This window comes from Podarcis raffonei, chromosome 9, assembly GCF_027172205.1.
Source record: "Podarcis raffonei isolate rPodRaf1 chromosome 9, rPodRaf1.pri, whole genome shotgun sequence".
Lineage (NCBI taxonomy): Eukaryota > Metazoa > Chordata > Lepidosauria > Squamata > Lacertidae > Podarcis > Podarcis raffonei.
In genome coordinates this window covers 1,285,819-1,312,907 of record NC_070610.1, presented here as the reverse complement: position 1 = coordinate 1,312,907, position 27,089 = coordinate 1,285,819, and the positions used below count along the sequence as shown (strand labels likewise).

Sequence of the window (27,089 nt, the reverse complement as noted above, 5' to 3'; positions counted from 1 at the left end):
CAGGCCCAGGGCCCAAGGCAGCCCTCCAGGCCCCTTTCTCTGACCCTCAGGCTACACCCCCCCTCTCCCTAGGTCACATCCTTCGCTGGTCCTGCTTCACACCCCAAGTATTTTTGTCTACAATGATAAAATTAATATTTGTTGTGGCACCTGCTTTTGCCTCCACTACACTGGCGTGTGGCCCTTGGAGCCTGTCCAGAAGGGAGTGTGGCCCTCAGGCTGCACATTTCCCCCACCCCCGCTTGACAGTCTGCAAAGGCACCTGCGTGGGCATTGAATGAGATATTGCATCCGTCAACATCCATGAAACACCAATTAATTTTCGTTCCACCAAGGCAACTTTCCTAGCACCATGCTAAGGACCCCCCCTCTCCTGCACTGCCTTAGAAACTCAGACATACGAGCTCTTCACTACACGTATCCTTAAACCCAGGCTATGGGTGCAGCAGCAGAATGTTTAGGCATGATTTTTCTTCCTGCAAGATTACAAAGCAAAAAATAAAAAATGTGTATATTGTCAATATTAATATATTTATAATTCAGCCTCACATTTTACCTATTACAGTAATCTCCCCCCCCCAAAAAAAAACCACATGAACTAATCCACAATTCACATCAGTGACAAATTGTTAATACATATAACACTTTTAATAGCAATTGTTAATTGGACACCACAAACATAAATGGGGCTCACTAGACAAGTGGATATCTCTCAGAATGCCCATTCTGGATTTAACTTTTTCAGTCAACTTATCAGCTGTGACAGAAAGTTGTGTAACATGTTCTAGGTAACTTTCTGGCTAGAGGAATGCCATTTTTTCTCCTGGTGAGCACCTATGGCTGAAGCATATGCAGATGAGGCACAAATTCAACTGGTGATGCTTATTTTGTCACTGTGTCTCTGAAATGGGAAGGTTCCAGCAGTTTGACTTCCAAATTCTGCCTGCTATCAAGTTGTCAAAGGTACAGAAACCCTGTCATTAAAAAGTTGTAACTCTGGGTGGGAGCTGGTTTATCAATAAGAACAAAACCAGAGTTGCTATAATACATTTAACTATGTTTAATGGTTTTGTGAATGCAATTCCCAAGCCTCTTGGCATACCTGACTGCGGTGTCAGAACAAAATCTACCACAGAGATATCAAAATTTGCAAAAGTAGGGGGTCCATGGCTTGGCTTTTGAAAAACAAGAGGTCTGCAATACTTAGGTGATTGAGGACCACAGCTCTAGAGGACCACAGATTACCCACCCCTGATCTAACGTTTTAAGATGCAGCTCTCTTTATTGTGGCATTTCAACATCCTAGAGTAGGCTGCACTTCTTGTATTCCACAGCCATTGGTCCACCCACCTCTGATGCACCAATTCAGATAGCCACGCTGGCTTGCTCTGACCCTTTCTTCAAGGTATTTAGCTTTTGTTCATATGCCTGCATTATTTCTATCCCCCCCTTCCATTTTAGGCCTCCTTTTTCCATTCGGCTTTCCCTCTCCATTTTCTTTCTCCATTTCTTCCCTCTTGCTTCAGCACAACATTTCTCATCTCCATTTCACTGCGTCTTCCTTTCCCTTCCTCTATCAAATCACTAACCCATGGCACCCCATGCAAGAGCAAGTGCAGCCACCTCCTGACAGGCAGACTCCCTCCCTGCCATGCAGGACAGCGGCCAGTAACTCCCCCGCCAGGAAGCCATGGAGCAAAGGCGAGAGAGAGGTCAGTCGGTGGGGTGTGTGAGATGAGCACTTGCCTGGATTGAGGGATACGAGGATGAAGACACTGCCTTATGGAGGAGGTGTTGCTGCCATTGCTGCTGCTGACCCAGATCCACATCTGCTGCCCCCCCGGGCACCCCTGGAGGCAGCTGCCTCCAACAGCCTCATGGACCTGGTTGTGGGCTTCTCATCACGGGCATCTGACTGGCCACTCTGAAAACAGGGTGCAGGACTAGAGAGGGGCCTTTGGCCTGAGTCACCTGGGCTCTTACGTTTTTATGAAGCTGACATAGATCTCTAAATCTTTCAGGTGCCACCTCGCTCTTTGCTGGCACTCTCCAAACTCCTGACAGGAGCAGCAGCAAATCCCTGTCAGATGGTAGTAAGTGAAATGAAAGTGTAATGATACACCAATTTCCATGTTGTCGAATGAGGTGAGGCTCTGAGGTTAATATGCAGGGGTTAGCAGAGAAAACTTCCAAAAGCCATGAACTAAAGGTGGTCAAAACTGAAGTGTGTGTACCATTGACCTTGCAGATACTTGCGGTAGTAACTAGAAGTGCCACCAAATAAATTACATTATAGATACAGATGTTCTCATCAATGGCCAGGACATCTGAGAAGAAGATGTGAGAACGACTTATACTGCTTTCTTGTTGCTTGAGGTTAATGGAGTTGCATTTATGCATACCAGCATTGTCATATCTGCAGATTTGACATCGCTGCTGCCATTTTTTAGAGGCTCCTATGATTTTAATTTACTTTGTTAAACCTCTGCACTTTTTCTGCAGATCTTTACAGCGTCTAGTTTATTGTTTCATGTTTAACCTGTTACTGAAAGAGTTATTGAAATGGGTTGTTTGATATGCCAGTGATATTTCTTTTGCTATGAGTTACTGCTTATTACCTAGTTACTGTTCTATTCTTAAGCTGCCTTGGGTGCAAATTCTCCTGCAGAGAAGAAAGGGATACAAACTGAATTAGGATGCTCAATGGCTACCAGCCTTGCTGGCTCTGCTCCCCCTTCTCTGTCTTCAGGCCCCAGAAGACCAGATGCTGGGACTCAATACGTGACGCCAGCACCACTGTGGGGCTTTCCGTGGGCATCCGGGTGGGTGAAAACCAGTGTGATGTAGTGGTTAGAGTGTCGGACTAGGACCTGGGAGACCTGGGTTCAAATCCCTCCTTGGCCGTGAAGCTCCCTGGGTGAACTTGGGCCAGTCACAGCCGCTCAGCCTGACCTACCTCACAGGGTTGCTGAGAGCATCAAACAGGGGAAGGGAGAACCTTGAGCTCTGCGGAGATAAAGCAGGACAGAAATGGTGGGAGGGGGTGAAGTAAGAAAGAACGTCCTTATGACACAAACACATTTTTTTACAGCCTGGTCTGGTTTGGATGTCTTGACAAATAAAAAAGCCAGGTAAAGGTGTGTGCTGGGGAGGGGCTTTGCTGGGGAGGGGAGGGGGGTGGATGTGGCCTAGGAGGAGTTTCAAGGGCCAAATAGAAAGATCGGGATGTGGTGTCACATTTGCTCCTCAGGCATCAGGCTCACCAGCCCTAACATAGTGTGTTATACTCTCCCCAGAAACAATCCCCACCCCCCCACCCCGAAGTGAGGCTATAGGAACCTGGGAAGCTGTCTTATACTGAGTCAGGCCTTTGATGCATCTAGCTCCATACTGCCTGCACAGGCTGGCAGTGGCCCTCCAGGGTTCCAGGCAAGGTTCTGCCCTAGCCCTACCTGGAGATGCCCCTGGGAAGGGAACCTGGAACTATTCTGCATGCTAAGCAAGTGCTCTACCTCTGAGCTACAGCCCTACAGCAATCAGTATTGATATGCAAACAGCATGCAAATCTGTGCCATACCTAGTGATGCCCCTGTAGCACAGGCTTCAACCCTGCCCCAGGGAGAAGAGACAAGCAGGTGGCTGTTGCTTTGCACCCTCTGCAAAGACAGATCAGGAAGGATGAAGCCGACAGACGTCCAAGTCAGATTCATTCCTCACTGTTACATAAATATGGAGTGAATCTGCTGGCATCGCTTATTCTGGAAAGGAGGCAGTCCAGGGTGTGGGCCTGTGCACAAAGGCCAAAAAAGGGGTGACTTGTGCACCATCAGATCTGTAAACCTTTCTCTGGAGCCAACTGCTTTTGACACTTCCCACCAAGATAAAGACATACCTCTAAACAGAGAGATTTCAAAAGCAAGACACCCTCTTTTCTAGACAGTTTTTAAAAATATATATATACTGCAGAATATGTAGGCTATTTTGAGCTGCTCAATACTTTTTTCCTGATGAAATTTTATGTATGACTCCAAAGCTGGCATATTTCTATTCCAACATTATAAGAGCATGATGAAAAGAAGCCTTGGACATTTCTGATGTGAGATCTGCTGAATGTGAAGAGGGCTGAACCCTGGAAAGGGCAAAAGACTGGAGAAAAGAACAACTGATGATCAAATGCTGTTAAAGGCATGGGAGCAAGGGCCAGGGAAATAGTTGGCAACCCTAGCCAGGAAATAGCCAGCCCTTCACATACAAGCCACACTGTTTTTCACAGGGTCAGAATAGTAGATCCAGTCCATCAAGACCCTGACTGTTAGGGCAGCTGCATTACCCAGTGGCTTGGGTGCTGTTCTGCCAATCCTTGAGTCTCTGGGATTTCACATGTGCATCTCTGAACATTCTGGAGAAGAAGGAAAGTGAGGCTAGAGAATAAAATAAAAAAAATATTTCTTTGGAAGTTGCAAAACAGGAGGGCCTAAGCTATCCTGCCCCACTCTGTAGCGATGAGAGGTATCATCTCTCTTTCTGCAAACTATTCCTGAGTTATTTCTCCATTTACAGGCATTTTCTGTGGAGCTGATGACCATACTCCCAACTGGAAATTGGCGTGTGGAGATGTTTGGCTGTATAGAAGAAGTGGTGGTGGAGACGGGGGGGGGGGGAGGATATACACGCCAAGATTTCTGCCTGGACAACAGTCTGGGAGAAAAAGAAATGCTTCCGACCACCACCGTCACCATCTGAGCCAATGGTCCCCAAATCATTTGGGGCCACCACCACTCTGGCTCCATCACTCATCCCCAGAGCCCCCTGCCCTGCTCTACAAAAAGCATTATTGAGAATAGAAGTTTGCACAATCTACAAAGGAAGAAAACAGCACAGTGAAATTCAAAACAGGAACAATTAATTGCACATTTATCCAGCTGAAACTAGTGTAATTTGTTAAACAAAACTGATGAGCTTGATCCAGGGATACCAGCTTTTCAAAGTCTGATAGCCATTTACACCGCCAGCGCCCCCCTGCTGCCCCCTTGCCTCTTAGCCCTAAGTAATCCCATAGCCTGTGAGAACCACTGATCCAAACCCAGGATGGTCCTGAAGCTGCAAACCTTGTCTGCTCCATTTTTGCCCGCTCTCCCAACTTGGGAAAAGGATTTGAAATTGATGCATTCTGTATGCTGTGTTTTGGGATTATACAGTCAATTAGATGATCTTTCATTATTACTACCAGACATTTGCAGTGACACCAGAGTGGTTCAGAGTGAAAAGGCAAACAGGACTCCTGAGCCTAGAACAGTTGTGCAGGAGGAAGAATTTTGGCTGGGATATCTCATCCCACCACAGCGCTGGGGTGGCAAAAGCTGTCATGAGCCAAAACTCCTTCTTCCTACATGACATTCATGACAAAATTCCTATCCTCCTAAAGCATGTGCTCATAAAATTCTTACTCATTCTCAAAGGTTTTACAAATGTGGGTTGGGGGTGACGAATTGGATTGAGAATAGGCTTTTGACCCTCACCATTTTGCCCCTGGGGTGTTATCTGAAGGAAAGCAAGGCTGCACCTTCACTGAAGGGAACGTGGCCTAAATCTGCTTAACACCAGGATCCCACACAGCTCTGCTTGTTTCCCTAAAATGCCCTCAAAATGTTTTGGAGCACATTTCCCATCAGCTCCAGTAAGTGCAGCCAAGGGGCATGGGTGATGTAGCCCAATACAGCTTGAGGGCACTGGACTGGAGAAGGATACAGGACCATCTGCTTGGGGGGGGGGACCTCAGGCCCGTTGGCCCAATGCAGCCCCCACTCAATGGAGAGCTCAGATGGCAGAGCATGAGACTCCATCTTGGGGGCTTGGGTTCGATTCCCATGTTGGACAAAAGATTCCAGCATTGCAGGAAGCAGGACTAGGTGGCCCTCCTGGTCCCTTCCAACTCCATGAGTCTATGAAATCCTCTCCATCTTGCCTGGGGGGGGGGGCTCTTGCCCTGGGCATGCCAATGGCCACCTCAGTTTGGCTGGTTGGAATATGTATTGAAGCTCTGGAAATTCTTTTGGCTCACCCAGACAGAGGAAAGAGAAGGATGTGAGACAGTATGTAGGAACTAGCCTACCATGTGGAGGCAATTATTACATGTGTTGCTCCTCCCCCTTTTACCTTGGCCCCACCCACTGCTGGCATGCAGCCCCTGGAAAGTTCCCCACAAGGATTGGCAGCCCTTAGGCTGAAAAGGTCCCCCCACCATTCTTGATCTACTTTGACACCAGAGTAGGCCAAGAGCAGTCCACCAAAGCCCCCAAATCACGTCTCTCCATCCTAGCTGAAAGCCTAGTAACTGAAAATGCCCCTGACTGAACTTGGATCTTTCTGCACGCAAAGCCCAGAGCAACAGAAGACGGAAAGAGAACAGAAACATCTGCTCTGGCTATTCTTCTTCTTCTTCTTCTTCTTCTTCTTCTTCTTCTTCTTCTTCTTCTTCTTCTTCTTCTGTTTGCTATTTTAAAGCCCAGGGCTAGAGGCAAAATTGCTCCTTCTGGTAATAAAACCCACAACTGCTTAGAGAAAGAAGAGCGGGTTGCTATCTGGGATCAGGGCCACCACTTTCAAACCACTTCAAGACTACTTCCAAAAAGGCATCACGGGAGATGTCTCTGAAGGAGCTGTATTAACTTGCATGGGGGGGGGGAGTGTATGTGTGTGTGATGCTCTATGCAGTAATCTAATGGATTGTATGTTCATTTTCCACTCTCATCTAGGGAAGGAAGAGGAAGGACCATAGTTTGTTGGCACACTTTTGGCAGGCTGAGCTGGGAAGGGCCTTCAGACAGGAGGTTCTCCTCGGCTGTGCTGAAAGTATCCAAGTGATGGACTGTGTCTAGGGAAAGTGGTGGGATCTACATTTATTGATTATGGAGTTTTGCCCCATGGAAAAATATTTGCATCGAAGCTCCCCCACCATGTTTTCTTTAATTAGGTAGATATTGTTTCAGCAAGAATTGGATAGCAGGTGGGATGCCTGATCAGCACTGGGCACTTCCCTAAAAACACAGCACACAGCAAATTTGCTGTTCCTGTCACATACAACCTGAACTGAATGAGAAGAAGCCCTGGAGCTCTGAGAGAAACTCAGAAGCAGATTTTTGCTTGGGTTGGGGCTGCCCAAGGTGTTCTGCTGCCTGAGGAGAAGGGCAAGGTGGCACCATGACCTTCCCACATATAGAAACTGACCGCACTGGCAAGTGAATCTCATTTTAATATTGGTAACAGGACTGCAATGTCCACTGACCTCCGTCGCTCCTGCGGGCAGCAGGCTAGCTATTGGATTGAGGGACAGGACATGAATCTCCCTGCTTGGTCCTCTAGGAGAAGGATGGAGCCACAGGGCTTAGGAGGCACAGCCAGGGGGCTGCTTTCACTTTCCCCATCACCTGATGCCTGAGATGCTGATCTCACCCTGCCTCAGAGCAGAGCCAGCCCTGACTTACATAGGCAGATTGTTCCAGTGCATGGCTTGTGGGGTGCAAGAGGCAGCTGGCTCTGCCATTCTGCCTCTGGTTCCAGTTGGCGGACCTCAGGAAAACCTAAGAAGAGCCAGGATGGGTCAGACCAAAGGCCTTGCATGCCCAGCATTCTGTTCTCACAACGGCCAACCAGATATGCACCTATGGGAAGTCCACAGGTAGTGCACGAGTGCAATAGCCCTCTTCCACCCTGTGCTCTCCAGCAACTGGTATTCAGGGACACAATGCCTCTGTTCATGGGGGTAGCATGCAGCCATCACAGCCAGCAATAACTGCTGAACTGTACTGAGCCAAAGAAAGCCAAGTAATACATATGTTGACACTGAATCAATTAGCTTTAGGCCAACCACAGCTGAGAACTATTAGAATCATTTGCTGTATTCTTATGGAACAGCAATTGACAGCAGCACAATGAAGCCTAAAGTCCCATTTTTAAGATGGGAAACACTGAGGCTCATAAAGCAGGCACAGAAGTGCAACCTATGTATGAACAAAATATCATTCCTGACGCTAGCTGTGTATGTCTACTACTCACAAGCTTCACTTTTCATGGTTACCATGGTTCAGCTGTTGGGAGTCAGAAGACCTCACCAGCCTATTGCAAATTATCCAAGAATCTGCCAGTAGATCTTGTTCTTCCTTCAGCCCAGGAAGATCAGCAATAGCAGGCATTGTGTCTGTCTATCATCCTTCTAATTGAGCAACCCTTGCTAAGCATCCAAAAATCACTGCAGTTCCCCAGAGCAGCCTTTCCCCAACCTGGTGCCCTCCAGATGCTGTGCACTACAACCCCTATCAGCTCTGGCTAGCATGGCCAATAGGGACATAGGAGGAAACTGCTAGGGGCTGAGGGGGTCTTCACCCCTCTAATAAAATATTTGAGGGCCCCCCCAAAAGTTGATGCATGCACTGCATCATGTGATCCATTATGTGGGGTGGAGCTTACCCTGCCCCCCCATATTTTATTCAAGTTGTCACCCCTGGTTAGGGATGGTGGAAGATGTAGGCAAAAAAAAATCTGGAAGGCACCAAGTTGTGGGAGGCTATCCCAAAGGCCCTCTGAAAAGCCCTGGTATGCCATGCAGTAGAATTTAAATTGTTGAAATGCAATGGTATATTGTGGCCGCATAATGCAATGCCATTCAGTATACTCTACAGCATAACCTGCAATAACAGCTAGTATTTTTGGCAGGCAACAGCTTGTGAGTTGTCATATTTGAAGCCTGCCAAAATCAACAGTCGAAATAGTGCCCCAAGTTCCAAGGTTTCACATTCAAAGAACAAATTCAAGGGGGCCTTCAGCATTTTTCTTTCAAAAGAAGCCTGGTGAATTCTGGAGGGGAAAAAATGGTGGGTATTCATTTTTGCTCCACCAGGAGGTTCTTGGTTCATATTCTGCCTCTTTCATAAGCTCATTATACTCAGTAGGTGGCCCTAGGCAATCCACTTTCTCTTTGCCTCAGCCGCCCCATCTGCAGTATGGGAACAATAATATTTACCTCCTGCCTTATGCAACTGTTGTAGGTGAAGTGCTCTGGACACTCAAAAGTACTATATGAGAAACATGGGCACTGAGCTAACAACAGTTAAGCACTTTTAAATGTTATTTATTTCAATTTAAATACGTGCTCTCTCGCCCATTTAATTCAGCAGTTGGTAGTTGCTGGATTGTATCCTACGTTGGTGCAGCCATCATAGCAATATCATTAATGTCATTTTCTGTGCATTTTCAGCTGTTTTCACCACTTCTTCATGTCCTGGGGTCTCCAGGTTACTCTCCTGCATGTCCTAATCCAGTCTTCCCCAACTGGGTGAGGTTGACCTCTTAATCCAATTGAGCTTTTTCACTCCCAGAGAAACCTCTTATCCTCAGGCCAACATGCCATACTGGCCCACTTGTATGAGGAGTTGCCTGAGTCTTTTGCACAGATGTGCACCAGTTGCTGACGTACACACACACACACACACACACACACACACACCTTGTGTGTCATTGTGGCACATTTTCATTTGTCTGTCAGTTTCTTTGTCCAGAGGTCAAGCAATCTCATACAGATGAATACTTTTGAGTTGAGCTAACTCTGGTGATGGGGACTTGGCAAGCTTTCAAAACACACAGAGCCCTTATTCAAACCATTGCCTTCTTTAAATCTCTGATGTATGTAGATCCAGAGTGGCTGGAGCAACTCAGTCAGATGGGCGCCATATAAATAACAAAATTATGATTAAAATTATTACTTGGAAGCTCAGAGGCAGAGCACAAATTTTGCAAGCAGAAAAAGTCCCAGATCCAGGCATCCCTAACAGAAAGGGATCTCAGGTACCCAGGCTGAGAAGGTCCTCTGTTGAAGTCTCCAGAAGCCACTGCCAGGCCAAAGAGCCAACAATGCACAATGATCACAATGTACCATGAGCTAACTCATCAGCTTTTAAGGCTCATGTACTGGTTGGCATCTTCCGTTTCTAGATGTCCCTTTCTTAGTACCAGAACATGGCCTGGAATGCCAGAAATACAAGTAGTGCCACTGGGCATGCGCAAAGTCACTAAGCCACTGCAATCAGCCCACAGACAGCAGAGAGTGTCGGGGTCAGATAGCCAAGGGGCACAGCACATTCTTTGCTCATAGAAGGTCCCAGGTTCTATGCCTCAACATCTACAGTCCAGGGGACCAAGCGATAAAATATCTCTTAAGTCTGAGATTCTGGAGATCCCAGCCAATCAGAGCCCACAGCACTGGGCTAGGTGGGTGAACAGTCTAATCGGCCATATGGCAGCTTCCTAAATGTGATTCCTAGGCAGCTTAAAATCTCTGCACTGCACTGTGCTTTTGCTCTCCCAGGCTGCAACTGTTATGGTTTACATTTTTGATTCTTTGGTTTCTTCCTTGTTTGTTATATTTGTACTTAACTAAATCAATAAGAAGGAAAGGGGAGGGGGGACTAGGCACCTGCTTTGATAGTAACCTGGCTTTTAACTGCCTCCTAGGACACCCAGGTAAACAATAACCTTAAACCCAGCTGGCTGCCGGCCTGGACACTGAGGAGAACTTTGCTTCCGCCGACCCTGCCAGTTACATCCAGCAGAGGGTCACCAATGTTCGATTCCCAGCTCTCTGCCCAGGGGCCAAAGGGCCCATCAGGGCAACCCTGAACAGGCCCAGCTATTCACCCTGATGCCAGGGGAACCCTGTGCAGCCTGTTTCTCAACCCCATCTAAGTACCTGCCCCTCCCCCTGCTTCACACACTTCCTCCCAAAGGCGATAAGGGGGTTCCGTGGGTTCCAGCTAAAGATGTGGGGGCAATGGCTGTGCAAGGGATGCAACTCTCCTCACATGGAGACCTAAGGCTGGGGCAGCTGGTGTGGCCACAGGGAAAGCCAGTGAGTGATTTTGTCGAGGGGTGGGGAGGTGGGGAGAAGGAAGGAAGGAAGGCATTGTCAAAAAACAAAAACAAAAAACAAAAAAACCAAAGCCTCCAGCTCTGAGGCATCATCATCCAAGAAAACATTGTGCCTTGGCTGCTGGGGGGGGGGGGCTCTCTCGACTCATCCTCTTGCAACGCAACACATTCCTGCACTCGAAAAGGACTGACCCCCAACGACACCCTTTTCTTCTAGACCCCTTGTTTGGTGCGCAAACACATCCAGAGAGACAGAAAGAGAACTGACAGGTCTCCTCTGATAACAGATCTGCCCCGAAGCACCCAGTCCCTATCCCTTTCTACAAGGCAGTCACACACACAACCATCGTAGATCGGGACAAAAGAGAAAGGGACATGCATTGCATAAGAAAAGGCGACCCAGAAACGCTCACCTGGGACAAAAGACCCAGAGATGATGCAGAAGGGAAAGGCAACACCTCAACCCCCACGCCGTCCATTGCAGGATCCACCCAGAGAGATCTCTCATTTTTTACCATTTAAAACCCTCCTCCTTCCTTAGTCCAAAAATAATGCCACATACGACCATTGTACACCCGAACATCGATTCAAGCAACACATACACAGCCCCACATCTGTTAACACGAACACACACCTGGCAAAGGTAAAGGGAGAAAAAGGCATCGCTAGACAATAAACACACCCAGATGTCACTCCCAAGGAACACAGCTTATCCTGCATGTACCCCCCCAAAAAAACCCCCCAACTATTCTCCTGGTGCATATATAATATCAGCCAGTGCTTACTAACCTCAGAGCAAATTCACCCAAAGCCAGCAGGCTCCATAGGGCAAACCCCGAAGACCCAGGAAAGGGGGGGTGATGGTGGGCTATTACTGCCTTGTTAACAGCTAGGAGTACCGAGACTGCATGCTAGGAGGCTGGCTGTGGACGGACTGGTGCAGACTGCCCCTCCAACATCAGCTCCCAGAGCAGACCCCCTCAAGCTCACAGCTGAACCCCAAATCTGGTGCACCCCCTTCCCAATCGAGGCAGGAGCAGCCCACCCGGTTCAATCAAGCTGGGGGGTGGGGAAGAAAACAAAGCCCTAAATCGCGGGAAAGGCAGGCAACCATTACCCCGAGAATCTCAAAAGAGCCAGGAACCCGAAATCTCCACAGCCCCCCGCCCTAAATCTGAAAAGGATAAATACACACACATCTAGAGCGGAGTTCTGAACGGGCAAAGGAGGATCTCTCCGCCCCCCGCCCCCGCACCTCTAGCAAGCTCTCCATCGCCACAGCATCGAATCTGGAGCACTGTGTAAAAAGGCAGCAAATTAGAAGCCCCCCCCCGCTCCCCTCCCTCCTATTAAACCCGGCTCGGGTTCTCCGGCACCAAACCAGGCGACCCCCGCCCGCCCCACTACCTATTACAGCGGAGAAGCACAATCCCCGGAGCCGCGAATTATGCCCTGACAACCCCCCCCCCCCAAAGATCAAAATCCGGACCAAGTCATCCCTCACCTTCGCCCCCGCCCCGCCCGGACCCCCCCTCGTTTCACCAGCCTCCCCCCTCCGGTCCCCCGGCGCCCCTCACCTGCATCTTTCATGCTGGCCGCCCGTCTCCCTCGCCAAGAAATGGCATCGCCCGCTTCGCCCTCGAGCGCCGCCCGCCCAGCGCACCAGCCGCGCTGGCTCTCCGGCCGTCCTCGCTCCGCGCCCGGCTCCACTCGGGACTCGGCGGCGCCTCGCCCTCTTCCCGGCACGACGGGGCCACCGCCCGGCCCCTCCCGCAGGCCCTTGTCGGGCTCGCGGCGCTCCTGGCACGGCAACGGCGGCTCCTCAGGGCGCCTGGCGAAGGGCAGGTGCGACGGCGCGCGGCCCGGGAAGAGCGGCGGCACACGGGGCGCGGGCGCGGAGCAGCGGGCAGCCGACGGGAAGCGGCGCGCGTCGCCCCGTCGACGCGCAAGCGGGCGGCGCGCTGCGCTGGGACGGTCGCCGCTTGGAAACGGGAGGGAGGGACGCGCGGGGAGGGCGGAAGGAGGGAGGGAGGGGAGCCACCGATCAATGGGGCCGCCTCCTTCCTGACTGCAGGGAGGGGGCCAGTTATGCTAATCGCCGCCGGAACAATCCAGGTGCGCGAGGAAGGGGAGGGGGGTCCCTGGATGCGATGGGGGGGGGACCTCAAAGGCAAAGCAGGAGGGAGCCAAGCGCGGAATCCATTCTCCGCTCGCTCGCTCGCCCGCTTTTTCCGCCGCCCTCCCTGTAATGATCCACTAAGCCCGGAAGGTAGAAAGCCAAGAGAGCGGCGGGAGGGGCAGGTTGATTCTGGGTGTGGAGATCTCTCTCTCTCTCCGTCTCTCACAGATGGGAAGCCCAGAGATCTCAGAAAGAGAGCGGGGGGGGTCTTCTTCTTAGGCGGAGATCTGCCTAAGGAAACGGTGGAGAGAGATGGGAGCGAAGACGAGCCTGCTGGATCAGGCCAGCATCCTGCTCTCACAGTGGCCAATCAGATGCCCCCGTGGAAACCCACAAGCAGGACCTGAGCACAAGCGCCCTCTCCCCTCCTGAAGTTTCCAGCAACTGGCATTCACAAGCGCTGCTTCCTCTGACCACGGAGGCAGAGCAGAGCCATTGTGCTTGGTAGCCACGGAAATCCTTCTCCATGAATTGGTCCAGTCCTCTGTGAAAGCCATCCAGGTTGGTGGCCATCACTGCCTCTTGTGGAAGCGAGCTCCATAGTTCAACCGTGTGCTCTGTTAAGAAGTAAGCTTCTTAATTCTCTACACAGTCATCAGCTCTTCTCTCTTGTGAGAAGAGAGAGGAGGAGGGAGAGTCCCAGATTCCTCCCCCTCTGGCTGCACACCCTTGTTCTTCAGTGATGTTGGAGGGGTCCAAGACCATCATGAGTGTTTATGTTGGGTTGTCTCCCCCCTTCCACAGAAAGATGTGTGCAACCTTATTCAGAGTTTTGACACCCCTGAAATTCTAGATCTTCCCCTGCAGCAGCCCTTTGTAACCCCCCAAGCGGAGTGCAGACACATGCGTGCGCGCACACAAAACAGCACAGTTTGCAGGGCATTCAGAACACATCCCTGATTGGGCAGTGGGGAACTGAAATCAGCTAGACAAATGTTGGAGATCCTACTGGGATAGGACAGGCCTGAGAAACAGCAATTGGGATAATTGGGAAATGGGGGCAGGAATCAAGTTCTAACTCATGGCCAATGTTTTCCAGCCACCTAATAAGAAATCCAAACTAAATATTTGCTTTGTAGATGGGATAAGGTGAAGTTCTTGGAATGGGCACATGGAGTTCAACTTTTGTTACGAGAACTGCAGCTGATCCCCAGGTCCAACGGAAGTGCCTGGATGAGCTGTTGCCAGCAGAGACATGGGAAATGTCTACTTTGGACAACAGCCGTCCCAATCTGGAACTCTCCAGATGCTTTTGACTACAACTGCCATCACTCTCAATGTTGTGTAAATGTGCTGCCTGGGGTTGAGTCCAAAAACATCTAGAGGGCACCAGGTTGGGGAAGGATGTCATGCAGGATGGAGGCAAAAAATAGGAACATAGGAAGCTGCCTAATATCACCTTAAGGTATTTGTCCACCTAGAGATGTCTACTTTGACTGGCAGCTGTTCTCCTGCAGAGAATGCATTTTTCATCACCTGCTACCTAGCCCTACAATAGAAACGGCAGAGATTGAACCTGGGACCTTCTGCATGCCAAGCAGCTGCACTACCACTCAGCTATGGCCCTTCCTTTAAGCTGCTTGTTCACCCAGCTCAGGATCATCTGCTCTGAACGCCAGCAGCTCTTCAGTCTCTGACAGGCAAGTCCTTCCCATCGCCTGGCCGGTTTAACTGGAAATGCCAAGGGTTACCTCTGGGGTGTTCTGCAAAGTGTGTCTCCCCGCGTCACCACCCTCTTTCTCTCTCACATGCAATAATTTAATGATCTGTTAATCCCGTATGGTTGGCATGAGGGGACAAGAAGCGTTTTACTCTGCATTCATTGCAAAAAGGAACATGGCATTCTCAGCACCACTTTATGGCCATGTGCTGGCTGCAAGGCATGGCTGTGGGCTCCTTGTCTGCTTGCCATGTAGATTTCTCTCTGCCACAGCCAACAAAGACCTCCCCCGCCCCCTGGTTGTCTGCAGAGCAGGTGGCTCTAGACAAATGAAGCTGTCTCCATGCAGTCTGGATCTGCAGCCGGTGTGGGGTTCATCTTAAGAAATGAAGCTGCCTTACCCTGAGGACCAAACTGGAGGAGGGATGTTGATCGTGTTGTTAGCCCTTGTGTGTGTGTTTAAATAGCAAGCTTGGGATGTGGGCTGGCTATATTGGAAGATACCCAGTCAAGATTGGAATCTCTGGCCACTAGCTGGGATGGCTCTGCTCTGCCTCCCTTCTCAGAGGCAGCGATGCTTCTGAAGACCAGCTGCTGGAAACCACAGGAGGGGAGGGGGCTCTTGTGCTTGAGTCCTGCTTGAGGGTTTCCCACTGGCAAATGGTTGGCCAGTGGGAGAACAGGAAGCTGGATGGGGTGGACCATTGCCTGATCCAGCAAACTCTTCTTATGAACCCTGGTGTGGGGGCAAAGGGTCTGCAACCGTTTGCCCCTCCTGCAGTCCCAATCTGGCTCAGACACCCCCAGGGCCTCTTATTGGAAATATATATTGCTCAGGTCTTGCTTGCAGGCTTCCTACAGGTTGTCCACTGTGAGAACACGCAGCACAATGAGAACAGGATGTTGGACTAGATGGGTCTTTTCCTCTCCGAAGGTGGCCCAACTGAAAAAGAAGGATGTTGACTAATGTATCTCTCCCTTAGTTGCCCCTACTTTATCTTAACTGATTATTTCATTCAATAGAAGTGATTTGCCAAATGAAAGCTCTCTAATAGTTCAGAAGGAATGTGCATTATTTTCATTCTGTGACATTAAAGTACTGAAACCAAAAGGATTTTGAGGATAGACAGGTCCTCAGTTTGCTGTCGTATTACTTCATTTTTGCTCTCCTTGATTAGGACTGGCCCCTGAAGTTTTAGTTCAGGGGTGACAAAATTGTGGTCCTCCAAGTGTTCTTAGACACCAGTGCCTCTCCATTCCAGCCAGCAGGAGGATCACAGATCTGGAGGATCACAAATCCCCCTGCCCTCCTTTACCTAAGTATTGCACTTGGGCAAAAAAAATGAGAGGCACAGATACAAGATGGGTGACACCTGGCTTGAGAGCAGTACATGTGAAAAGGATCTAGGAGTCTTGGTTGACCACAAACTTGACATGAGCCAACAGTGTGACGCGGCAGCTAAAAAAGCCAATGCAATTCTGGGCTACCTCAATAGGAGTATAGCATCTAGATCAAGGGAAGTAATAGTGCCACTGTATTCTGCTCTGGTCAGACCTCACCTGGAGTACTGTGTCCAGTTCTGGGCGCCACAGTTCAAGAAGGACACTGACAAACTGGAACGTGTCCAGAGGAGGGCAACCAAAATGGTCAAAGGCCTGGAAACGATGTCTTATGAGGAACGGCTAAGGGAGCTGGGCATGTTTAGCCTGGAGAAGAGGAGGTTAAGGGGTGATATGATAGCCATGTTCAAATATATAAAAGGATGTCACATAGAGGAGGGAGAAAGGTTGTTTTCTGCTGCTCCAGAGAAGCGGACACGGAGCAATGGATCCAAACTGCAGGAAAGAAGATTCCACCTAAACATTAGGAAGAACTTCCTGACAGTAAGAGCTGTTCGACAGTGGAATTTGCTGCCAAGGAGTGTGGTGGAGTCTCCTTCTTTGGAGGTCTTTAAGCAGAGGCTTGACAACCATATGTCAGGAGTGTTCTGATGGTGTTTCCTGCTTGGCAGGGGGTTGGACTCAATGGCCCTTGTGGTCTCTTCCAACTCTATGATTCTATGATCCATGGTCGGAGTAAACGAAACAAAGCTTCCATCCCTGTTCAAAAGCTGAGTTCAGAGAGTCTTCTTTCTAGTTCTTGTTACTGGATCCCATAGTGGGAGGAGAGTCAGCATGGCACCTTCAGGTGATGGAGGGTCACAACCTGCATCATCCCTAACTGCTGGCCCTGCTGGATGGGGGAGTCCTACCTCATCTGGACAGCACCATGCTGATTTAGCATCATCACTATCAATACTGTGACTTATGGATGTGAATTGTAGTTACCCGTGTTGTTGTTGTTGTTGTTATTGTTATTTATTTTATATATACCCTGCCCATCTGGCTGAGTTTCCCCAGCCACTCGGAGGCTTACAGCATATCTAAAAACATAATCAAAAACATCAAACATTAAAAACCTCCCAGTACAGGGCTGCTTTCAGCTGTCTCTGAAAAGTAGTGTTGTTCTTTATCTCCTTGACATCTGAAGGGAGGGCGTTCCACAGGGAGGGTGCCACTGCTGGGAAGGCCCTCTGCCTGGTTCTCTGTAACTTCACTTCTTGCAGTGAGGGAACTGCCAGAAGACCCTCACAGGAGGACCTCAGGGTCCGGGCTGAACAATGGAGGTGGAGACGCTCCTTCAGGTATACTGGGCCGGGGCAGTTTAGGGCTTTAAAGCACCAACACTTTGAATTGTGATTGGAAACACACTGGGAGCCAATGAAGATCCTTTAGGACCTGTGTTATATGGTCCTGCGGCCACTCCCAGGCTATTGATCCCTGGCATGCAACCAGTCCGATAAGCCGTAATGAGTCTACGTCAGCTTCACATACGTTTATTTACAAAGGACAAAACATCCACAGCAAAACTTCCTGCCCTCTCTCAGCACAGGAGTTGCTCAGTCTGACTCAGAATCCCCCCCCCCAGCAGGAAGGACGCCAGAACTGTGCCTTTCTCCTCCTCCCCTTCTGCAAGTCTCTGAGCCTCTCCAATCTCCTGGCATGGGGACTGAAAAGCTGGCCTTCCCCCTCTCCCTCTCAGTGGACCCTGTCTCTCACTTACCTGCTGGCAGGCCACCTTCGCTGTGGCTGCCTTCCAGCTCTCCTTCACCCTGAGAGCTAACAGTGACTTGCTTGAGAAGGAGGGACAGACAGCTGTCTAAACTCAGACAGACAGCTCTCAGCTGAAGAGTCAGCTCCTTGCTCAATGTCTGAGGCTGACCCTTTTGCTGCTCCCTGGGGGGCCACGTTCCTGACACCCAGTCACCAGTCTAGCTGCTGCATTCTGGATTAGTTGCAGTTTCCGTGTCACCTTCAAAGGTAGCCGTACATAGAGCGCATTGCAGGAGTCCAAGCGGGAGATAACCAGAGCATATACCACTCTGGTGAGACAGTCCGTGGGCAGGGAGGGTCTCAGTCTGTGTACCAGGTGGAGCGACAAGGGAGAACTATCTCAGTGCCTTGGGGGTGTGGAACCAGAATGTTGAAGTGCCTTCCAGGCTAATGTCCCCTATCTTGGAATTCATCTGTGTGTGCGCGCGCGCATGTTGTGAAGGGGAAGCAGGGAGTTTCAGCTCCTCTTTCTCCATGCACATTGTTGACGTCTGGCTTCCCATCCATCAGCACTGCCTGCTGGCTTCCAACAGAGGGCACCAGCGTGGCATGCACAGAGCCCTTGGTGTCTGGGCTGACACCACAGGAGAATCATCCAGGGATGAGAAAGCAGGGAATGAGCCTTCCTTGAAGACTCCCAATAGCGTTGTTTCACCTTGGAGCTGCCTGCCCACCTGCCCCGTCCTGAGGACAGGTTGGAGGAGAAGAGCATTGGCAGCATCCTGCAGAAACAGTCATGTTGGGTAGATGTCCCTGAGAAGCAGGAAAGGTGGAAGGCAAGGGGTGTGTGGCTCTTGCTCAATGGACAGGAGCGATTGAAATGGGTGCCCATGGCTAAGTCTCCGGCTCACCTTTTTCTTGTCCTATGTGCAGAGCCTTCACACATAAACATGAACCAGATTTTGGAGATCCATCTCTCACATCAGGCCCAGCACATAAGAAGCATGCTGCTGGATCCAGCCAAGAGTCTGTCCTGTTCCTCACAGTGGCCAACTGGACACTTCCAGGAAGACCACAACCAGGACATGATTGCACCAGCCCCCCCCCTTGCTGGCTCCCAGCAGCTGCAGTTCAGAGGTAGACTGCCTCTAAATCTGGAGGTTCCATATAGCTGTATCATGAATAATAACTTTGCACAGATCCATTCTCCTGACCAGTCTGCCTTCTTTTATAACTCCCCTGCAGTTTGCCTTAATCTCAGTGGGTGCGCTGGCTGACTCCGAAGAGGAGTCTTCTACCACGTCTGGAAGTTTCAAAAGCTTTACTAATGAAATTGCTAGTGTCCCAACCTAGCACTGCAGTTACAAAGAGGTCATCCACACAGCTCCCCTTTCTCCTCCCATTCTCCCTCAGCACTGGACTACCCCCTCTCAACAACAGCTCCATGGGACTCCTTAAATTGGGAGGGGACACATCCCCATTTCCCTAGTTGAGCCAGGGGTGCCTATCTTGAGAGCCACGGACTCCCTGATTTCCCTGCTAGTCTCTCCGTGAACCTTGTTTATGAACACACAGCCGGCGCTCATGCACTCCCAGTCTTTTGTCTTGCTTTTCGCAATGCAATCTGCGAAGTGGCTTTCCATTAATTTATTGATCTCTCAAAGATCAAGTCTCTAACCTTTGTGATTCCAAATATGTGTTTGGCAGCTTACAAGGCAGTCAGGGGCAGGGTCTGTGGTCCTCCTCCTCGACTCTTAACTACCATCAGGCCCAGCCAGGATGACCAATGGTTAGGGACATAGGAGCCAACTCCTAGGGGCTGAGGTTCCTTCGACCCCACCAATAAAATATTGGAGGGGGCTGGACCCCCCCCCCAGTTGATGGACATTGCAATTCAAATGGTGTGTGCGTGCCATGTCATGAGATCAATTATGCAGGGTGGGACTTACCTGGGCCCTCCCCCAATATTTTATTGATATCTGGGCACCACAGTTTAAGAAGGAGATGGACAAGCTGAAAGGCATGGAGAGGAGGGTAATAAAGGAAACTGAGTCTTGTGAGGAACGGTTGAAGAAGATGGGCAGGTCTAGCCTGTAGCAGAAGACTGGGAGGAGATATGAGAGCCATCTTCAAATATTTCAAGGGCTGTCACATGGTAGAGGGAACAAGCTTGCTTTCTCCTACTCTGGAGGGCAGGACTCAAACCCATGGCTTCAAGTTACAAGAAAGGAGATTCTGACTCCACATCAGGAATAACTTTCTGATGGAAAGAGCTGTTTGACAGTGGAATGGACTTCCTTGGGTGGTGGCATTTTCTCTTTCACTGGAGTTTTTTAAGCAGAGGTTTGATTGCCATCTATCATGGATCTTTAGCTGAAATTTATGCATTGCAAGGGGCTGGACCAAATGACCCTTGGGTTCCCTTCCAACTCCACAATTCTATAATTCTACCATTATTATTTGTTAAATTTATTAGATACTATTTTGCTGCAGGGAACTCAAAGAGACTTTACAAAAAAATGTGGTGGTGGTGGGGAAACCACCAAGACGGCCTCATACATTCATTAAAACCAACATTGTACAATTCCGCAGGAGGCAAGAATGAGATGGGCTGTCCGTGACTGGCTCTCTGGAGGTCACCCTTGCTGTCTTCTGCCCCAGCTGCCCCAATGCACCCCCTTTGGACTCGCACTTACCATTCATGACAGTGAAACCCCCATAGGGCTCTGGTTCCTAGGGGGCTTCGTAGCTGAGGAGGGATTAGAACCCAGATCTCACAAGCCCTAGTCTGATCCTCCAGCTGCTCCAGGATGCCTTGCGCATATAGCATGGGCTTAGGAAAGTAATCACAAAGCAATAAGAGCTTTGTGGGCTTGCCCCCCCCCCCAACTCCTCTCCTCAGCTATTCTGCAGGTGTGAGTCATCTTTGTGTGCAAAAGTGTGAGGTGCCCACACGTGCATTCGTCCCCAGCCCCAACTGGCAAACAGCCCCTGGTGGGCTGGCCAATGTGGAGTGTGGCCCTAAGGCCAAAGTTAGTCAGCCCTGCTCTAAAGCCACAGACTTGGATCCTAATGGGTCTTCTGCTCAGATTGAGTCTTGCTTCCCTCCCTCCTCTCTCTGCAGTGCATGCAGTTCCCAGAAACTGGATCCTTGGGGCTGGGGAACGCTGCCTGCAAGGCAAACTGTTTGGGGTGTTGTTGGGGGGAGAAAACTCCCCATGCATGCAAATGCACCCTCTGCCCATGCAAGAGTGCTTTAGGGCCTGATATTTCAAGTGCATTGTTTTGAGATGCTTACAGAACAGACAGCACCTCAATATTTTAATAAACAAACCCATTTGACCCATTTGACACTTGAAACGTGTATTTTTAAGATGCACCTTACTTCCGTAACTGAAAGTTGTTTTCAACTGTTTTCGGTATTGTGTTTTAATGTTGTATTTTAATGTCGTAACCCGCTCTACGACCTTAGGCAACCCGAGAACAGCAATGATTTGCTTGTGGGGTATTTATACCATTTTTGGTTGTTGCTTTTTAAAAAACTCAAGTCATTGCTTGCTTCTGCCCATGAAATGAAATGGAGCTGGGCTCAGCTGCTCACTGACCAGAAGCAGGAAGCTCTGCGTCCTGGGCCTCTGCTGTCCTCAGCTTCTCAATGGGCCAGGCCACCATCCACTTTCTGAGGCCTCAAGGCTCCTCTCTCACTGTCTCTCCAGACATATCCTTGGCACTTTAAAATCATTAATAGTAACAGCAACACTTCAGAGGAGGCGGGGGGGGGGAGGTAACTTGGTGTCTCGGTAAGTATAATGAAGGGAAGTGGGCGTTTGGGGGGGGGAGAGAAGGGGGAAAGGACAGCAAGATGCCAAAGCATCTGTGTGTATTTGTCATTTGGAAACATATGGGAGAGAGTGGGAGGGAGAAAAGGGGCTTGCGTGAAGGGGGGCAGGGAAATGAGGTGGGCAGGGAAGTGTTGCAGATGGGGAGGGGGACATAGTTAGGTAAAATTTCCTTTTATACTGACGAAGGACCACATGAAAGAGAAAAAATAGAATTCCAAAACAGGGGAAGAAGATTGCTATTCTAGGACGTTTCCAAGATCACAGGGTTGATTCCTTTCCTGTAAGTGACATTTACTATCACTTCAGCTGAACAGATTTTTGCACCCGGTGATAAAAAGATCAAAGACAAGATGCCAGATTGATGCACCTGCGCAGTCCTGCTGTCTCCAAAATCAATGGAAAGTTTTCTTTCTTTCTTCTTCGGTTTTTTTTTTTAAAGCCTAAAGCAAATCTCACCAACAGACAACCCTGGGCAATTGTATAGGGTGCTGTTGCAGAAGGAGGAGCACTTTAGCTGCTTGGTTGTACATAGGTGTGGCAGATCTGGGTGCTCAGCTGCAGGGAAGAAGCGTAGTTCAGTGGCCAAGCACATGCTTGGCATGCAGAAGGACCCAGGTTCAATCCCCAACATCTCCAGGTAGGCCTGGGGCAAACGCTCTGAAATTCTGGAGAGCTGCTGCCAGTGTAGGCTGGACAATATTGACTTAAAGGTAAAGGTAAAGGTACCCCTGCCTGTACGGGCCAGTCGTGTCCGACTCTATGGTTGTGCGCCCATCTCACTTAAGAGGCCAGGGGCCAGCGCTGTCTGGAGACACTTCCGGGTCACGTGGCTAGCGTGACGAAGCTGCTCTGGCAAGCCAGCACCAGCGCAGCACAAGGAAACGCCGTTTACCTTCCCGCTATAAAGCGGTCCCTATTTATCTACTTGCACTTAGGGGTGCTTTCGAACTGCTAGGTGGGCAGGAGCTGGGACCGAAAGAAGGGAGCTCACCCCGCTGCGGGGATTCGAACCGCCGACCAGGTGATTGGCAAGCCCTAGGCACTGAGGTTTTACCCACAGCGCCACCCGCGTCCCATAATATTGACTTAGGATGCAACAATGATGTGAACCAGTTGAAGGCAGCTTCCCTGTGTTCTTCTGCAAAGTGTCTAGGGCTGCATTCTTATGCATACTTAACCTGAGCCACATTGAATCCAACGGAGCTTCAGTTTGGACAGGTGTCAAATTGGGTTGTATCAGGAACTTGACCCCCCAAAGCACAGCAGAAGAGTTGGCCTCAGAAATTGAGCTAAGCGAGCAAGGGGCCGACTCTGCAGCTGAGACCTGCTTGTCAAAGTTTAGAGAGGACAGCCTGGCCCCCCTCCTTCCCAGGGAAGAAGCTGTTAGCTCCTATGGAGAGGAAGAGTTGAAAGTTGGCCTGAGCGTTGCCAGGCAACCGTCAGATAAGCCAGAGTCTGAGGCTGTGTCTTCGGGGAGTGGGGAGGAGACAGGCCAGCTGTTCAGTCCCCGTATGAGGAAACTGGAGAAGCTCAGAGAACAACAGAAGGGAAGGAGAAGAAAGGCAGGATTTTGGCGTTCTTCCTGTTGGGGGAGGGATGATGAGTCAGACTAAGCAACTACTGTTAATGAGAGCAGGTGGGAGGGCCGTGCTCTGGGTGTGCTTTTTCTTGTAAATAAACTTACATAAAGCTGAAGGAGAGTCGTTGCTGCTTATCAGGCTGCTTGCCTGCCAGAGATTGTTATAGGCTGTAAGACTTTGTGGTGGTTGTCACAAAGGACCTTTGTCTGCTGGCCCCACCAAGCCCAAAATGGAAGGCAGTTCATGTTTGGATCTCAGACCAAAAGTCAACTTGTCCTGTGGAGGAACTTCTGCCCTTGATATTATGCAAATAACCTAATGCAAATCATGTGTCAGCTTGCTTAAATTGACTCTGCAGAATCTCTAACCCTTTTCCTGCTCAAGAAAGCGGTGTGAGGGTTTAAGGCAGGAAGGAGGATTAGGTCAAGAAAGGATGGATGAAGCTTAATGGTGGCGATGGTGGGTGGAAGATGGAGTGAGAGACAGGCATAAGACCAGAAGAATCTGTAGGATAAGGGTGGAGAGAACGAGGCAGTCCTGGGGGGCAGTTAGGGCAGGGCTCTGGAGCAAGCATCCTGGGCCCTCTCAGCCAAATGAGAGAGAACTCCCCCCCAAAAAAAAGTGTAGCAAAGCTGGTATGCCAGATGTTGAAGGAAACAGAGCAATCAATGTTACATGGTAATGTATCTAAAGTGTGTGCACTATGGAAATGTGGTGTAGTGGTTAGAGTGTTGCAACTGGGATTTGGGAAAACATAACAGCATGGGACACGGGTGGCGCTGTGGGTAAAACCTCAGCGCCTAGGACTTGCTGATCGTATGGTCGGCGGTTCGAATCCCCACGGCGGGGTGAGCTCCTGTCGTTCGGTCCCAGCTCCTGCCCACCTAGCAGTTCGAAAGCACCCTAAAGTGCAAGTAGATAAATAGGTACTGCTTTATAGCGGGAAGGTAAACGGCGTTTCCGTGTGCTGCGCTGGTGCAGGCTCGCCAGAGCAGCTTCGTCATGCTGGCCACGTGACACGGGAGTGTCCCCGGACAGCGCTGGCCCCCGGCCTCTTAAGCGAGATGGGTGCGCAACCCCAGAGTCGGTCACGACTGGCCCGTACGGGCAGGGGTACCTTTACCTTTACCTAACAGCATGGGAAGAGCCTGCTGGATCAGGCCAATGGCCCACCTAGTCCAGCATCCTGCTCTCCCAGAGGCCTGTGGAAACCAGCAATCAAGGCCTAATCACAAGAGTCCTCTTCTATCCTGTGTCTTCCAGCAAGTGGTATTTGGAACCATTATTGCCTCCAGCTGTGGAGGGCAGAGCATACCCATTATGACCAGCAGCCATCGAGAGCCCTCTCCTCCTCTGTGGGTTTGTCTAATCCTCTTTTAAAGCCATCTAGCTTGGTGGCCACCACTGCCAGCCAGGTTAGCCACTCCTGATCCAAAGAGAGCCCATCCCATGAGACCACTGAGGCCAGAGTTCAAAATTACCAGACTTCACTGCCTTCTGCAGATGATGCTGGCATGTTTTCAGGCAAACGGAGTGGCTTTTCCCAACATGGTGCCCGGGTCTTTCAAATTTCAGCAGCACCCTGTGGGAGGCCAAAATTCAGTGCCCCTGTCTCTCGCCTTCCACTCTGCTCAGTTCACTATGTCATAGAGGTGACGCCCTGCAGCACCCCAAGACTCTGCACCCGCTATGGTGGAAGTGATGGTCCTGCCCTAAATCCACCCCTGGTGCCAGGGATAATGGGAGCTGTAGTCCAAAAAAATTGCTGTCAGGGCACTGCCACAGGAAAACTGGAATTGGTTAGGCATAGTGCTCAGGACACCCCTGATGAGTAATCTGACAAGGGCAACTTCAACACACTTAAGATATTTTCACACCAGCTAGACATCTGAAATCTCATAATAGTAGTCCTAGGTCCCAGCTGGTTGTGACTCATTCCAGCAGCCTCAAAAAGAGAGATGAGCAACAGCAGAAAAGGGCTCTTTAACTCAGTGGCAAGGACTCAGATTATTGCAACCAGCCCTCTCCATGCAGGGGAATGAAACATTGGGGATTGGGAGTTTGTTTTCCCTCTCCCTTTACAAATCTGAATCAGTGCCAAGCATATGCAAGCCAACAGAGCAAACTGGTCACTTCATACATTGCCTAACCAATTGGCACAATCCCAAATGGTGTCCTGGAATGTGCACAAATTGGCAGTGTAAATGAGGTGCTTCATCCATGCATATTGAGACTGGTAATATAGGAACACAGGAGGCTGCCTTATAGCAAGTTAAGCCCATTGGTCCAGCTCATTACTGTCCACACTGATGGTCAGCTGCTCTCCAGGGTTTCAGACAGGGAGTCTTTTCAGGATGAACCAGGAAATGCTGGGGATTGAACCTGCGGCCTTCTGCATGCTCTACCGCTGAGCTACAGCCCTTCTTCTAATTATATTAAATCCCTCCATTGAGTCTGTATTCGCCAACATTACTCAACTGCATTGATGGGCAGGATATGAAATTAATTGCCAAATTATCTTGCCCTAGAATTATAGAGTTGGAAGGGATCCTGAAGGTCATCTCATCCAACACCCTGCAAGGCAGACATCTCAGCATGTGGTCCCCCATCCAGTCTGAAACCAGATCAGACCTTGCTCGGCTTTGCAAACGTGCTAGCAGTCTTATTGCTGCACCACTACGAGAGGGTTGTACACATTCTCTGTTTGCCTCACATTAATCCCACCATGGACATTAGCATAGGTGTTGTTGCTCACACCAGGGACACAAGAAAATACCAATCACCAGCACCTTGAGGACTAGTAACCCTTCTTAAGCTGAAAGCTCAGGTGCTCAGAACTCTGCACTGAGTCCTGAAGTTACACAGGTGTGCAACTGGAGAAGATAAAGAGCCCTAGATCAATATTGTTGCTAGGTTCCAGCTCCGTTAGCCATGTCCGTCCTAACAGGGGTCAGCCCTTCCCATGAGATGCCAGCAGGACAGGGAGCTTTGCCTAAATGGAAGGAAATATTATCTGTGCCTCCGCGTACTCCTTTGTAGTATCGCTCCCATTGAGGCTGCCTCATTTGGCTTATGCTGAGTTTGCTGGTGCAGCAGTGGCTCTGGTTGCTGAGCTGCTGGTGTGAGATGTCACAGGGGTGATGTGGAGCTGAGATGGAGGGAGCTGAACTGGAGAGATGCACGTTGAGGGCACCTGTGTCTCTTCTGGGCCACCTGAGCATCAACAGAAGCTGCTTCTCTTCAAAAAGCGAGTCAAGGCAGTGCAGCAGGAAACCTGGCGAGTATGAGCAGCTCTCAGCGAGGTGGCTGAGCTGTGCATTTAGCAGCAGGACTGGGCAGGATAGTTGTGAGCCAGAATTTCCTGTGCAGCCCAGGCAATGAGGGGCCGCTCCACCATCCTGATGTGCAGCATAGGAAGCAGCTGTGGCGAGGAGAGGGCACGTCAGAAAGCCAAGTCAAAGGGAGGGTGAAGCTTTCTTGTGCTCAGGAACAGGTGAGCACCCCCTGCCATTTTGCAGGAATGTTTCCTGGGGTGCAACGTTTGCCCTGAAATGCTTCCCTCCCACAGTGTTGGTTCTGTTCTGCCCCCCCCCCACGCTGGTGTCTTGCCCCTAAGTCCCACAGGAGAGACAATAATAAGGATAGGAGTGCCACGACACAAGCGCTTCCATGGCCCTCCCTCGGAATGGAAACATATTTAATTCCCTTCTTATGTATGTATTCCCAGCTTAATGTTTTGGTAGGAAACAGAGAGCAGCTTCCACGTGGGGCTCCTAGAGGGCAGCTTCTGCACTTCAGCCCTGCTATAGGATTAG

The 27,089-nt window shown here is 50.0% G+C and overlaps 1 protein-coding gene across 4 annotated transcripts in view; it reads right to left on the bottom strand.

The window, feature by feature from the left end:
* The window catches only part of LINGO1 (leucine rich repeat and Ig domain containing 1), a 666,023-nt gene that overhangs the window by 61,824 nt on the left and 577,110 nt on the right, over positions 1 to 27,089 (bottom strand). Inside the window, exon 1 of one of the 4 annotated variants that reach the window (XM_053402991.1) lies at positions 12,498 to 12,801. The exons of 1 other annotated variant lie outside the window; for it this stretch is intronic. In XM_053402991.1, the coding sequence (XP_053258966.1) occupies positions 12,498 to 12,503 (6 nt within the window). In that variant the 5' untranslated portion in view covers positions 12,504 to 12,801. Of the gene's footprint in view, positions 1 to 11,709; positions 11,966 to 12,037; positions 12,062 to 12,497; positions 12,802 to 27,089 lie in introns of those variants that run through there. 2 more of the 4 variants (XM_053402994.1, XM_053402993.1) reach the window with 2 other exon arrangements.